General features: G+C 25.3%; 3 protein-coding genes across 6 annotated transcripts; 2 read left to right on the top strand and 1 right to left on the bottom strand.

The window, feature by feature from the left end:
• Positions 1 to 296: 296 nt before the first annotated feature.
• LOC102677124 (ubiquitin-conjugating enzyme E2 variant 2) lies at positions 297 to 1,980 on the top strand. Its single transcript, XM_006620819.2, has 4 exons — positions 297 to 569; positions 990 to 1,132; positions 1,486 to 1,611; positions 1,675 to 1,980. The coding sequence occupies exons 1-4, from the start codon at positions 545 to 547 to the stop codon at positions 1,813 to 1,815; spliced, it is 435 nt and encodes a 144-aa protein (XP_006620882.1). The 5' UTR covers positions 297 to 544; the 3' UTR covers positions 1,816 to 1,980.
• Positions 1,981 to 3,507: 1,527 nt separating this feature from the next.
• Positions 3,508 to 6,325, bottom strand: LOC102676698 (cytochrome c1, heme protein, mitochondrial). Of its 3 annotated transcripts, none has more exons than XM_006620815.2 (9): positions 6,237 to 6,325; positions 5,984 to 6,101; positions 5,363 to 5,413; positions 4,979 to 5,127; positions 4,759 to 4,891; positions 4,397 to 4,561; positions 4,137 to 4,250; positions 3,928 to 4,062; positions 3,508 to 3,848 (listed from the first exon to the last, which is right to left on the bottom strand). In XM_006620815.2, the coding sequence occupies exons 2-9, from the start codon at positions 6,053 to 6,055 to the stop codon at positions 3,729 to 3,731; spliced, it is 939 nt and encodes a 312-aa protein (XP_006620878.1). In that variant the 5' UTR covers positions 6,056 to 6,101; positions 6,237 to 6,325; the 3' UTR covers positions 3,508 to 3,728. The 3 variants fall into 3 exon arrangements, with proteins under 3 accessions (XP_006620878.1, XP_006620879.1, XP_031368812.1); XM_006620816.2 differs by having other exon boundaries at positions 5,363 to 5,410; XM_031512952.1 differs by lacking the exon at positions 6,237 to 6,325 and adding an exon at positions 6,201 to 6,219.
• Positions 6,326 to 6,625: 300 nt separating this feature from the next.
• On the top strand, positions 6,626 to 12,593 carry LOC102676480 (protein LSM14 homolog A). 2 transcript variants are annotated; one of them, XM_006620813.2, is made up of 7 exons: positions 6,626 to 6,854; positions 7,864 to 8,018; positions 8,162 to 8,345; positions 9,504 to 9,705; positions 9,839 to 10,120; positions 10,409 to 10,588; positions 10,692 to 12,593. In XM_006620813.2, the coding sequence occupies exons 1-7, from the start codon at positions 6,734 to 6,736 to the stop codon at positions 10,990 to 10,992; spliced, it is 1,425 nt and encodes a 474-aa protein (XP_006620876.1). In that variant the 5' UTR covers positions 6,626 to 6,733; the 3' UTR covers positions 10,993 to 12,593. The 2 variants fall into 2 exon arrangements, with proteins under 2 accessions (XP_006620876.1, XP_006620877.1); XM_006620814.2 differs by having other exon boundaries at positions 8,162 to 8,450.
• Positions 12,594 to 12,694: the final 101 nt, after the last annotated feature.

The raw sequence follows: 12,694 nt of genomic DNA, 5'->3' as shown, positions 1-12,694 counted from the left end.
TATATATATGTATATATATACGTATACATATATATATATATATGTATATATATATATATATATATGTTTTATATTTATTATATAAAATAATTTATATTTATTAAGAAAAAAATATTCATTTATAAAAATATTAAAATATTAAATTTTTTCATTTTTTATTATAATGGTAAATAATATTTGCCATTATAAATATAATATATAATATAAAAGTATAAATATTTTTAATGAAATAATAAATTTATGAGCATAAAATTTATAAAAACGCTGGGATAATTAAAGGTCTGAAATCTATAATATAGTAATTCCGTCTAGAAAGTGAATAGTCTGTGGAAACAGACAACCTCACGGAGGTTGGCTGAATTTTCGCAAAGTGAATTTCACTTGATTATTAGATATTATTTTCTTCATCTTAGCTTCGGGTAATGAAAGATTTATATTATAATTAAAACGCATATTCTAAAGTGATTTGGTTTGGAGCATATTATTGGGTGTTAATTTGGTATTCTTTAGAAAAATATACAGCGTTTCACAAAAATAAGATATCATGGCGGTACCCACTACCGGTGTAGGTAAGTATCTTATATCTGTTTTTTACAGGCTAAAAAATGCAAACAACAAACAGGTTTCATATCATTTGAAAATTAAAGAATTCAAATTAAAGAATCATATATAAAATATCATTATGAAAATTATACTTCTAAAATCTTGATAAAATAGAAAAGTAGACATATAATATAGAAAGATATCACGCACAGTAAATGTATATAAAACTAATTAATAGTATATCGGGGTTTTGAAAATATCATTATTATTTTATTTTTTTTATATAAATAAAATTATATATATCATAAAAAATATTTGAAAATATTAACGAGAAGATTACATCGTGCAAAATTACAGACTCATAACCTATACTTATGTTTTAATGGTTTTAATTAATAATATTTTATTGATACCTTTAAAAAATAATTTCAATTTTATGTTTTTAGTTGTGCCTCGAAACTTTCGTTTATTAGAGGAATTAGAACAAGGTCAAAAAGGTGTAGGTGATGGTACAATCAGTTGGGGCTTAGAAAACGATGATGATATGACTCTCACACATTGGACTGGAATGATAATTGGACCACCTAGAGTAATTTTTTCTAAATTTTTATAAAATTCTATTTGATATATTAATTTAAAATTTAAATTCCTATGTATTGTATAAATATATTATATTATATATAAATATTTGCTTATAATATTATTATGTTAAATATAAATTTGTATTGCTTAAAAATTATAATAATAATAGCAAATTAAAATTAATTGTGTTAAAAAAGGAAATGAGTTTACTATTATTAGTAAGAAAAATAATATTAAATGTATATAAATATTATTGATTAAATATATTATAATTATATAATATAAATTAAATATTTATAAATATATTACAAATATATCGATTAAATATATTATAATTACATATTATATAATATTTTTTAGACACCATATGAAAATAGAATGTATAGTTTGAAAATTGATTGTGGTCAAAGATATCCAGATGATGCACCCAATGTAAGATTTTTAAGCAGGATCAACATGAATTGTATTAACAGTACTACTGGTGCAGTAAGTATTTTTTTTTAATTTCAATAATATAAAAGTAAATATTTAATGTATTAAATTTTATAGGTTGATAACCGCAGTGTACCAGTGCTTGCAAAATGGCAACGAGAATACACAATTAAGACAGTTCTTCAAGAACTTCGTCGTTTAATGACATTGAAGGAAAACATGAAATTATCTCAGCCTCCAGAGGGTAGCACTTTTTAGCCTAACCACATATAAATATAACATCTCTTCCTTTCTGCAGTAGCATGGGGTGAGATTCAATGAAGGTACCAAATATTAAATCGGTACCAAGTAAAGACATATACTAAGAAATAACATCTGTATAAAAAAAGAAAAAAGAAAGGAAATGATGACTATAAAAGTTGATTCAGTGTTTTCAATTTACTAAAATATTTACTTACAAAATTCATAAATCATTTATTATTACTTACTATTTCTTAAACTTATAGCATATTTCATATATATGTATATATATATAATATATGATAATATATATATATATATATATACATATATATATAAAACTATTTTATTTTTAATATTTTATTTTAAAAACATGCACACGTATTTAATTTAAGAAAATGCTGTTTCAGCTTTTTAAGTTAATACGATCTAAAATAAAATATTTTGATTCTTAAAACTGGAAACACAGACTGTGTAATAAAAGTAATAATCAATAAGAATAACTTATGCCTTCAAAGTTTTTTAAGTAAAACAAAATAGCCTGAATAACATTTCAGTTTGAGCATAAGTGCCATTTCATAATTTGTGGAGGTGTCTCAGTAATTATTATTGTAGACAATTCTAAATTTTAATAATTTATATTTTTGTGTGCTCATTTTTACCAAGTTTTATTTTATTTTTTCTCTGTTAATTGTTATTCAAATACAATACAATTAGCAAATAGCAGATTGTTGAGATCAATATTTGATATAATAATGTGCCTTTTTGTGCAAGTAGCATAAAAATGAGCATATATTGAATGTATTTGGTTGAGACATCATCCAAGAACGGCCTCTTATTCTATATAGAGAAAAGTGTTTCTTAACTAATAAACAATTTATGTTATAATTAAAATATATAAAATAATTTGATTTATAATAATATGTGGATAATGGTATAGTATTTTGCATCAGTGTATGAAAACATTTACATCAATGTATGAAGCATTAGATTAAAAATATTTAATTTTTCTCTTCCATTCCATTATTTATATATTAGAAATATATTTTAAGTTTTTTTGGTCATTATAATGCAGATATATAATACATATGTATTATTTAGTCTTTGATTAAAGCTTCATAATTGATGTATTTATAAAATCATACTTAATTTTTAATAAAAATCCAAAGTATCATATATAAGTTTCTAATCATTAGAGAATCAGATTTGAATACTAGTGCAGTTCTATTATAAATTGCTACAAACTATACCGTTCCCGTATGAAGTTGTATACAGAGCGGAAAAAAAGTTTTCCATAATTATGTTACATTTTAGAAAAAGAAATATAATCATAAATTATTTCAAATATAATATAATTTTTTGAAATTTTATTATCCAAATTATAGTAATATCTATCCTTAATTAAAGTAAATCCAAACCAAAGTACCAGATTTTTAATACAAGTTCACATTTATTGAATAATATTATAAAATTTTCAACTACTTGAAACATTATACATACCTTTTCATCAGCTTTGCATTTTAGTATTACACTATAAATGATGTAATAGTGTAATCTAATTCATATTAATGAAAATATTAAGTAATATCACTTCATGTTGATGAAATCATGCTTAAGAATAAACAAATTTCTGTAGAAATTATTTAAAATCAATTTTTTTATTCCTTACATTCAGGGAATTTTTGTTTAGGCAATAAATATATGATTAAATAAGTTTTACAGTTTATTTAAATCTGACGATGATATTATTAATTGTAGTTATATGTACAAGGCGATTGACGCGTTAAATAAACGTCTATCATTTGAGTGCAATTATGTTGTTGTAAATATCGCAACATTCAAACAAAGTAAAAAACTACATTCCAATATGGGAACCTAACATCGTCGGATCATTTTCCTTGAGCTAATGTAGCTTTATTACTGTAGTTATATTACTGTTGTGGAGGTTTATGTCTTGGAGTGAAAAGTATTTTAGTATTTTTCACAGTTGTCCACTTATGTCTCTTCCAATATACTAATAATGGTAGTACTATTGAACTAATACCCAAAAGCTGCAAAATAATTATATAATTTTTAAAATAATAATAATTACATATGTTTCTTGAAGTATATATTAATATCAAATATTACCTTAATAGTAAGTCTCTTTCTTTCATCATGTTCTGAATTTGATGTCCACATAAGAAATTCTACAATATCTTTTGCTAATTGAGAAGCTGATGCAGGAGTGCCATCTTCATACTCTATTACTTCATCATAAAGAATCTGAAACATGATAGAAAAAAAAGTTAATTTAGAAATCAATTTCATATATATCTTAAATAATTACATAAACTTACTTGTGGCATACCAAGAGCTCCACCAACAAAGTAAGGATTGAAATATTGACCCTCTCTTATTGGAATACCAGCTGGTGGATCACAGTATCCAGTTAATAATGAAAATACATAGTTCTAAAATGTAAAATATATGAATAATATATTGAATTCAAGAATATTTTTATAGAGAAAAAATAATTTGTTCTAAATAAAATTAGTAAATAATATATAAAGTTCAATATATAAAAAAATAAATAAACCAAATTTATTAATTATTTTACCTCTCCATGCTCAGTTGCATTAATAATAAATGTTAAATCTGGTGGATAAGCACCATTATTTGCTGCTCTAGCTGCTTCTTCATTTGGATATGGAGGGGGTATATAATCAGATAATTTACCAGGACGCATGAAGTAATTTCCTTGGTCATCAGGACCATCTTGAACCTACATTATTTTTTTTTTAATGAAATAAGTTATATTTTTAAAATAATATATTAATATCACTATTTTTTTAAATAAAATTGTTTTATTAACTTTTAGTTATATAATTATATATTTATTATTATTATACTTTCATTATATTATTCAATTTTACTTTAAAAATACTTTACAAATATTACCTGAACTTTAAAAATATTTACCTGAACTTCTGCTGCAATAGCTTTCACTTCTTCTTCAGTATGTGTAACACCCACAAGATGACGATAAGCCATATATTGTAAACTATGACAAGCTGAACACACATTTTTATATACTTCCCAACCACGTCGAAGACTAAATAATAATATGAAAAAATAATATAAAAGATATGTATTTCATTATTAAATTTATGTTCCTTACTTCTCATAATGCTTTTATTACCTTCTATGATCAAGTGCACTAAACATTCCATAAAAACCCCATTTATAGGTTGGTGGATGTGCTACCATATCAAAAGCTTTTACAGATTGATCCAAAGCATAAATTAATGCGCTGATACCTCCAGCTGTTACTCCTAAACATGCTAACAGCTGTAATTATTTTTATTATATAAATATATTAAAAGTCTCTTTGTATATAAATATATATATATATATTCATTATGATATAACTGAAACTTACTATAAATATATGTTCAATATATAAGAACATACATATATAACACATATATATTCATGTATTTAATGAGTTTAAATGTTATTGGTTGTACATTAGGAATGTGGGAATAAGGAAGGCATCTTCAATTCATTACAGAAATACACATACCACTTTTCTGCCTCTAGACCATTGCTTGGCAGTAGAAAAATTATGTACCTGCTAAATTAAAATTTAAATATTAGATAAACTTTTAATTTATAATATAATTTTTTTATTTTAATCTTATTCAATAATCTTATTCAATAAAATTTATAACATTACATTTTAAAATTCTAAATATTTACATGAATTTTAATGTTATCTTTTTTAATCCATTATGCAAGTTGTATAATTATTAAAATAATCCAAAGTTATAAATATTTTCAGTTATAAATTTGATTTTTAAACTATCCATATAAATCTTAGATTTGTTTGGCTATGGCAACATCATAATTTTGTATGCTGATAACTATTACATAACATCAAATAAAATGTCTTCAAAATCCTGTTGAAATTATTATCCTGTTATAAAATATGTTTCATTAGAATTGATAAAGTGACATTAAGTACAAAATTAATATATTTTTCAAGAAAAATGTCATAGCAGCCGACAACTTGTATAGTTCATCAAAAGATCTACATTAAGTTCGATACATTAATTTTATAAGATAACATTTAAATAATAAATGATATTTTTAAAGTAAATAAGTTAATACATTTAAAAGCAAATTATATTTTTAAATTACATACCTGATTGAATAATGTTCCATAATTTGATTTCAAAAGACCGATTTTATAAACTCGTCCTAATGAAGCCGCCATGTTGGCCAAAGGTACAATGTACAAAGATTCTTAGTCAATTAAATATCTATAAAATAAACATACACATAGCGGTAAAATAGTAATTATGTATGTTTCATAAAATTTTGTTATCAATATATGCATATTTTTATATGCAATCACAAACCTTTTACAAAGTAGACAAAAAGCAAAAGGTACTTACACAACTTTTAATATGTAAGGCGACTATAATCAAGCATACCAATATCATAAGGTCAACATTTAAATGATAAAATTATTAATAAATGTTTATTTTGATTACATGCAACATTTTTATTCATGTAAATATTAATAAACATAGTGTATTTTTTTAAATTTAAAGATTGCATTATTCACAATTTATAGTACAATATTTAAAACGTATTTCAATTTAATAGAAGTATGCAACATTCTATTAAAAAATATAATTTATATTATTATATTCTTTATCATAATGATTTATTATTTTCCATTTGTATCATTTTATTTTTATTTAATTTTGTTACATTTGAAATTTGTAAATCATTTCTAAATATATGGGGGGTGTGGCGCATGCGCAATTTCTGTTGGTAGACTTGGCAGTTCGCTGTCGACCATTGGTGTCAGCTGGTGGTTTCGTCAGATGGTATCGTGAATCCTGTAATATCACATCGATCATCGTACAGAAGAAAGAGATTCAAGATGAGCGGAGGAATGCCAGAATTGGGCTCGAAGATTAGTTTAATATCGAAAGCAGATATTCGTTATGAGGGCCGACTCTTTACTGTTGATCCTCAAGAATGTACGATTGCTCTAGCTAATGGTGAGTCTCAAATCAAGATGGATACCGAAATTAGTTTTGCCGCTGCTTTATTTCCCGGTTATTTTGTTTCAATATTCGTTACTTTTTATTCATCGATTACGTTTATATTTTTGCTTCTATCACTTTTTTTATGTATTGTTTATGGAAATTTAATGATTTTTATGTATTTGTTATATTCGAAAATGCTTTTAGAACAATCGGTACTTGATTCGTCCGGTAAAGCTTCGATACAAAACAACCGGGGTCACCCGTCATTTATAACGGGTGTTTTATGTATTATATTTAAATATATATATTTTAAAATTAATCTCATTGTTTAACATGTTTTTAGTTTTAATAAATATGTTAAATATTTATATAGTATTCTCAAATTTATAGCAATCTATATTCAACATAAAGAGGTAATAAAGACAGAAATATATCAAATAATATTGTTCAAAATTATATATTTTTATTTTCGTTTTAGATCAATAATTTTAGTTTATGAAAACTGTATATCATAATTATGTATTTAATTATATAATATTTTCTCATTTAATGTTTATTTTTTTTGTACAATATTAAATTGAAGTGAAATAACAAAATTTAAAAATTATATATTTAATCAAAATACAATATTTTTTTTAATATAATAGTTATTATTATGTAAAATTATATTAAAAACCGTTACATCCACCATTGTATAGAATGTTTGTGTTTTGTACTTGTCCTGTTTATGTCTTTCGTCCTTTTTTTTTTTTAGTCATATTACAGTTATTCTTATAAGTCGTTACATTTAAATTTCATAATATAGATTTCAAATTATTTGTATTATTAAATTTTAAATATTATTTATATTACATAAGATATTATATATTTTTATTTTATATATAATTTTATAATCTGTATTAATATATTGATAATAGCAAATTTATGAAACAACTCTTACATTTAATTTCAAAATTAATCTTAATCTTAAAAATGTGATTATTTTATCAAAATATTAAACATTCCTTTCTTTATAATATAGTACGTTCTTTTGGGACTGAGGATAGAGAAACACAACTTCCAGTGGCACCACAGAATCAAGTATATGAATACATTTTATTCCGTGGTTCAGATATTAAAGATATTAGAGTTGTCAACAATGTCAGTTCTATTCCAAATGATCCAGCTATTGTGCAGGTAATTATAATTTATATATATATTTCTTATTATTATAAGATTAATATTTTTTAAATTAAATTATTATAATAAATAATATTAATATTAAATAATAAAATCAATATAATTTCGTATGATTGCTTAATAATTCTATTTATTTATAGATGACGGTACAACCGTCTATGAGTCAGCAATCATACCAACCACAACCTAGTTATGCTCATCCAATGATGGGTCCAATGGGTGGACAATATGGAACACCTTATGGCATGACAATGGGCACCATGGGACCTGTAATGGGAATGCCAACTTCTAGAGATCCTCGTGGACCAATAAATAAACAGCCAAGTGAGTTGAGCTTGGGCTCTGCTGAACCCAATGCCATCTCTATCCCAAACTCACTACCGACGGCCAATGTCGACCCATTACCAAAAGACCAATCTCTGGAAGATGGTAAACTGTTTTTGCTATGAACTATCCCTTGCCAATGGCATGCTTGCTGCTTCTTCTCTGGTAATGCTTGCTAACTTTACTTGTGAAATGAAAAAATTTCCTTTATTAATTTTTAACTATATATGATATACTTGAAAATACTTGCTTTCATTTATTTTTTTCTTTTAACTGCTTATGAATTTTTGCTTGTAATGTGAATTATATTTTTATTGTGATTTTTTTAATTTGCTTCTCAATTTTATATTATAAATTTAAATGAAAAATTTAATATTGAATGCTTGAGTATTCTATATGATATATTTGTATATATTTAAAAATATGTATATAGTATAGTATATACATGATTTTTATTAACAAATCTTTAATATTGCTTTAATATGATTTGCTTTCATGATTGTATTATTTATGCTTTTATATTGATATGTGCCTTCTTAATACTTCATAATATTAATTTTAAAGTTTCTTTAAATAAATTTCAAATAGCATAATAAGTGATTTAATATTGATATTAATGTATGTGATTTTTTAAAATAAATGTTTAATGCTATATTGGCAATAAATATTTAAAATAATAATATTATAATAATGTAGTAATTTCAATTTGTTATGATTTGCTTATGTTATATATATTTTATATAATATATTTATGCAAATTTGTTTTTAATAGTTTTTGTATTTTATTAAAAGAATATGCATGAAATTTTTTTATATATATCGCGTTTATAATTTATAATTTTATTTTAAATATGCATTTAAAACTTCATTTTAATAGTGTTAGAAGCATTATGCACTAGCAAGTAACATAATAGCAAGAACAGTTGAAATTTCAGGTAGAAATTGTTTTTTAAGGTTACTTTCTTAAGCAACGTATATTTAATGTAGTACTTTTGTAATCATACTTTGATTTAAGTTCTAGAATTAAAAATTTCTAATATACTTTTTTAAATATTTCCTATATTATATTTTATTTTAGAATTATATTTTTTAAATATTAAGTTTTCATAGAATTATAACATGCATATTTGCTTATTTTCTTTTAACTTATTTTCATAGGTGTATTAGATCTCATTAGTGGAGGTTCACGATCAACAACTCCAACTTCATCTTTATTGACACGAAAAAGTCCAACTATGGATCAAAGTATTCAGGTGGGTCATCAACAGCAGCAACAACAACAGCAGAGTGGAAATGTTGGCAAGCTTGGTGAAAAGACGAATATAAGAACTATTCAACCTGCTCGACGTGATCACGATAGGTATAATATATATTATTTTCAAAATACTTAACTAAATTTAATGTTTAAAAAGTACAATTTTTTAATTAAATATTAATGATGTTCTTATAATATATATAATATAATATAATATAATTTTATATATTATTTTCAGCCATAGTGGTAATAAAACAGGAGGTACTGTATCACAATATAATGATGGAAAACGTGATACAATGAAACAAGATGGTCAACTTCAAGGTCAAGGTACACATGCTCAAGGTGGTCGTGGAAATCGTGGAGGATGGATGAATCGTGGAAATATGCGTGGCAGAGGAAGAGGTCGTGGTGGTTTTAGAAATCAACCCGGTAATGCTGGTGCCAAACCTAAGAATACGCTGAAATTCGATAATGATTATGATTTTGAACAAGCTAATACTGAGTTCGAAGAATTAAGGTATATATTTTTTTTGCAAACATATATATATATATATGTTTAGTTAGTTATATATATATATATATAGCATGGTTAAACCAAGTTTATTTCAAGTAAATATGAAATGAAATACCAAATGTGAATACCATGCAAAATTAATGTTATGTGTCTTTAAAGCAACATGTATTCGCATTATACATGCTTTGTTTACGCAATGCATCGACATATGCATTATTTTATCACATCAAATTATATATTTAAAAAATATTTGAAAATTATAAAGTAAATTTTTAATATTATGCATTTTAGATCTCAATTAGCAAAAACAAAAATTGATTCTGGTGCTGATAATGAAAAGAAAGATGATAGTGGTAATGAAACTGGAGCAGGTGAAGGTGAACCAGAAGAAGAACCAGAGATAGTTCATTATGACAAATCAAAATCGTTCTTTGATAACATCAGTTGCGAAGCAGTGGAAAGAAGTAAAGGGTAAGTAACTTGTGTTACAATAATCATTATAAATTTTATAATTAAAATATTTTATTTAAAAAAAATCATTCTTTTATTATTATTATTATTATTATTATTATAGACGATTCCAACGTACAGACTGGAGGACAGAGCGCAAATTGAACTCTGAAACATTTGGTGTAGCGTCAACAAGACGCGGTGGTTTTCGTGGACGCGGTTATTATAATCGTGGGATGGGAGGCATGTATCGAGGTGGTGGTGCTGGTGGTTCTGGTTTCCGAGGTGGTTATAGAGGTTCCAGAGGTGGAAATCGTAAACCTGCTAACCAACAACAGCAAAATAATCCTGGCAGTCAAAATCGCACGACCAACGAACAATCTGCTACTCAATCACAGCAGAATAGTCGCGTTGTATCTTTTTGAATGAACAACGCACTACTATATATATAAGTATTCACTTTAGATTAAGATTTTTACGATACGTGCTCTGCCCTTGTGGACTGATTTGAATTCGAGTTTCAAAAAGAAAGATTGAAATAAAGAAATTAAGAGGAAAAATAAAAAAATAAAAAAAAAAAAACAAAAAAAAAACAGAAAAAGTTCTTTGAGAGAACTTTATTGTGAGTTTTTTGTATTATCGCGCAGGAATATAGGAAACTAATCAGTGCTTTGCAGATCCTGCGTTTAGAATTTTTGGACAAATAAAAATGAATCTTATTGCTATAAGTAGTTAATTTTCGAAAACTCGATATTCAAAACCATCATGTCCTACAAATTAAGGAATCGTCAAATGCTTCTGAATGTAATTAAGTACAATACACGCCGGACGGTAGAAACAAACATATATTTGCAAACAAACATATATGAAAAAGCAAGTTTTAAATTTTCAGTTGAGCTTTTGTTTGTATACTATTAATTAATTCGACAAGCATGCAACTCCGATTAAGTGAAAGAGAATCTCAAAGAAATTTTTGTAACACAACGTAAGAGAATAGAACGTGAAGATGAGGGGGAAAAAAAAACAAGAAAAACTGACTAAATAATTTTTCGCGTTGCATGTATTATGATTTTGTGGAATCGAGAGATAAAACAGTAATTATTCTTTTCTTTCGCGAATAAAAATCGAACAAAGAAAAATTAGAAAAACAAAAATAATAAAACATGCGTAAATCGCAAAATAGAGTAGGACAATATTATGGTTATTTGGAACAGTCAAAACTTTATTTATTTATGATGACCGTGTATGCGAATTAAGCTGAAATAATTATTTTACTCACGTATTTACCAGGGGGTTTTGATTTTCGAACAGGAACGTTAAATTGTTCCTTATATAAAGAAAAAAAAGATAAAAAAATAAAAAAAAAAGATTGATTTTGTATGATTCATAGAGATACGCGTGCGCACGCGAGGCCGAATCGTACATCGATTGTATTGACTATTAATTTTTGAAATATTGAACGTGGTATGCTAGTGAAAGAGAAAATGGGAGTGCGAATGCCTTCTTGTAGTTCGACTGCGTTTAATATCTTCGAGTCTCGAAGAAATCGTTTGATGTACGAGAACGTTGTGCGCCGTTCGCGAGTAGCGTTGCGAGAGTAAGACTCTAAAAGCATGATAATGTCCTTAAAAATATAAGACGTAAAAAAGAAAGGCAGAATAAGTATATTATTTGCGACTGTTATTTTCTTATGGCTCGTATGGAGTCCCAAACGTATACAGATATATACATACATAACATGAGATTTAGTTGCATATAAATTGAAAACCTCCATAAGCTATCAGTAAAGTTGCAAAGTAAGGTAAAACTACAAAAAAAAAAAAAATATAAATCATATATGAATAAAGATAAGTAAAATAGGAAGGAATATGGGGAAAGAAGAAATATAACTTTTAAGTTTTATGCATTACTCGTGTAAAGAAATGCACGGTATATGTGGTTTTCCGATGATGAATTTTTGTTTTGTACAGCGGATATTGTGATTCCCAATGCTGAATAATACTGAAGTAATAAAATAATGTTTGTTGTACTCTTTAAGCCCACTAATTACTTCGAGAGACATTTATTCGGGTAATATTTGTCAATTATTCTTGCGTTTTTCGTACATGTGAATAAATTGCTTGGCAG

Source organism: Apis dorsata, unplaced genomic scaffold, assembly GCF_000469605.1.
Source record: "Apis dorsata unplaced genomic scaffold, Apis dorsata 1.3 scaffold_530, whole genome shotgun sequence".
NCBI classification, from domain to species: domain Eukaryota; kingdom Metazoa; phylum Arthropoda; class Insecta; order Hymenoptera; family Apidae; genus Apis; species Apis dorsata.
Note: the sequence above shows the minus strand (reverse complement) of the source record. Positions and strands in the feature narration are given on the sequence as shown.

Excerpts from the sequence above, each read along its gene's own strand:
- LOC102676480 (XM_006620814.2), top strand. The coding sequence starts at position 6,734 with ATGAGCGGAGGAATGCCAGAATTGGGCTCGAAGATTAGTTTAATATCG. Across the intron at positions 6,855-7,863 it reads TACGATTGCTCTAGCTAATG|TACGTTCTTTTGGGACTGAG; the intron begins GTGAGTCTCAAA and ends TTTATAATATAG. Across the intron at positions 8,451-9,503 it reads AGACCAATCTCTGGAAGATG|GTGTATTAGATCTCATTAGT; the intron begins GTAAACTGTTTT and ends TTATTTTCATAG.
- LOC102676698 (XM_006620815.2), bottom strand. The coding sequence starts at position 6,055 with ATGGCGGCTTCATTAGGACGAGTTTATAAAATCGGTCTTTTGAAATCA. Across the intron at positions 4,562-4,758 it reads CTATTGCAGCAGAAGTTCAG|GTTCAAGATGGTCCTGATGA; the intron begins GTAAATATTTTT and ends AAAATAATGTAG. Across the intron at positions 4,063-4,136 it reads GAGCTCTTGGTATGCCACAA|ATTCTTTATGATGAAGTAAT; the intron begins GTAAGTTTATGT and ends ATCATGTTTCAG.
- LOC102677124 (XM_006620819.2), top strand. The coding sequence starts at position 545 with ATGGCGGTACCCACTACCGGTGTAG. Across the intron at positions 570-989 it reads GGTACCCACTACCGGTGTAG|TTGTGCCTCGAAACTTTCGT; the intron begins GTAAGTATCTTA and ends TTATGTTTTTAG. Across the intron at positions 1,612-1,674 it reads TTAACAGTACTACTGGTGCA|GTTGATAACCGCAGTGTACC; the intron begins GTAAGTATTTTT and ends TAAATTTTATAG.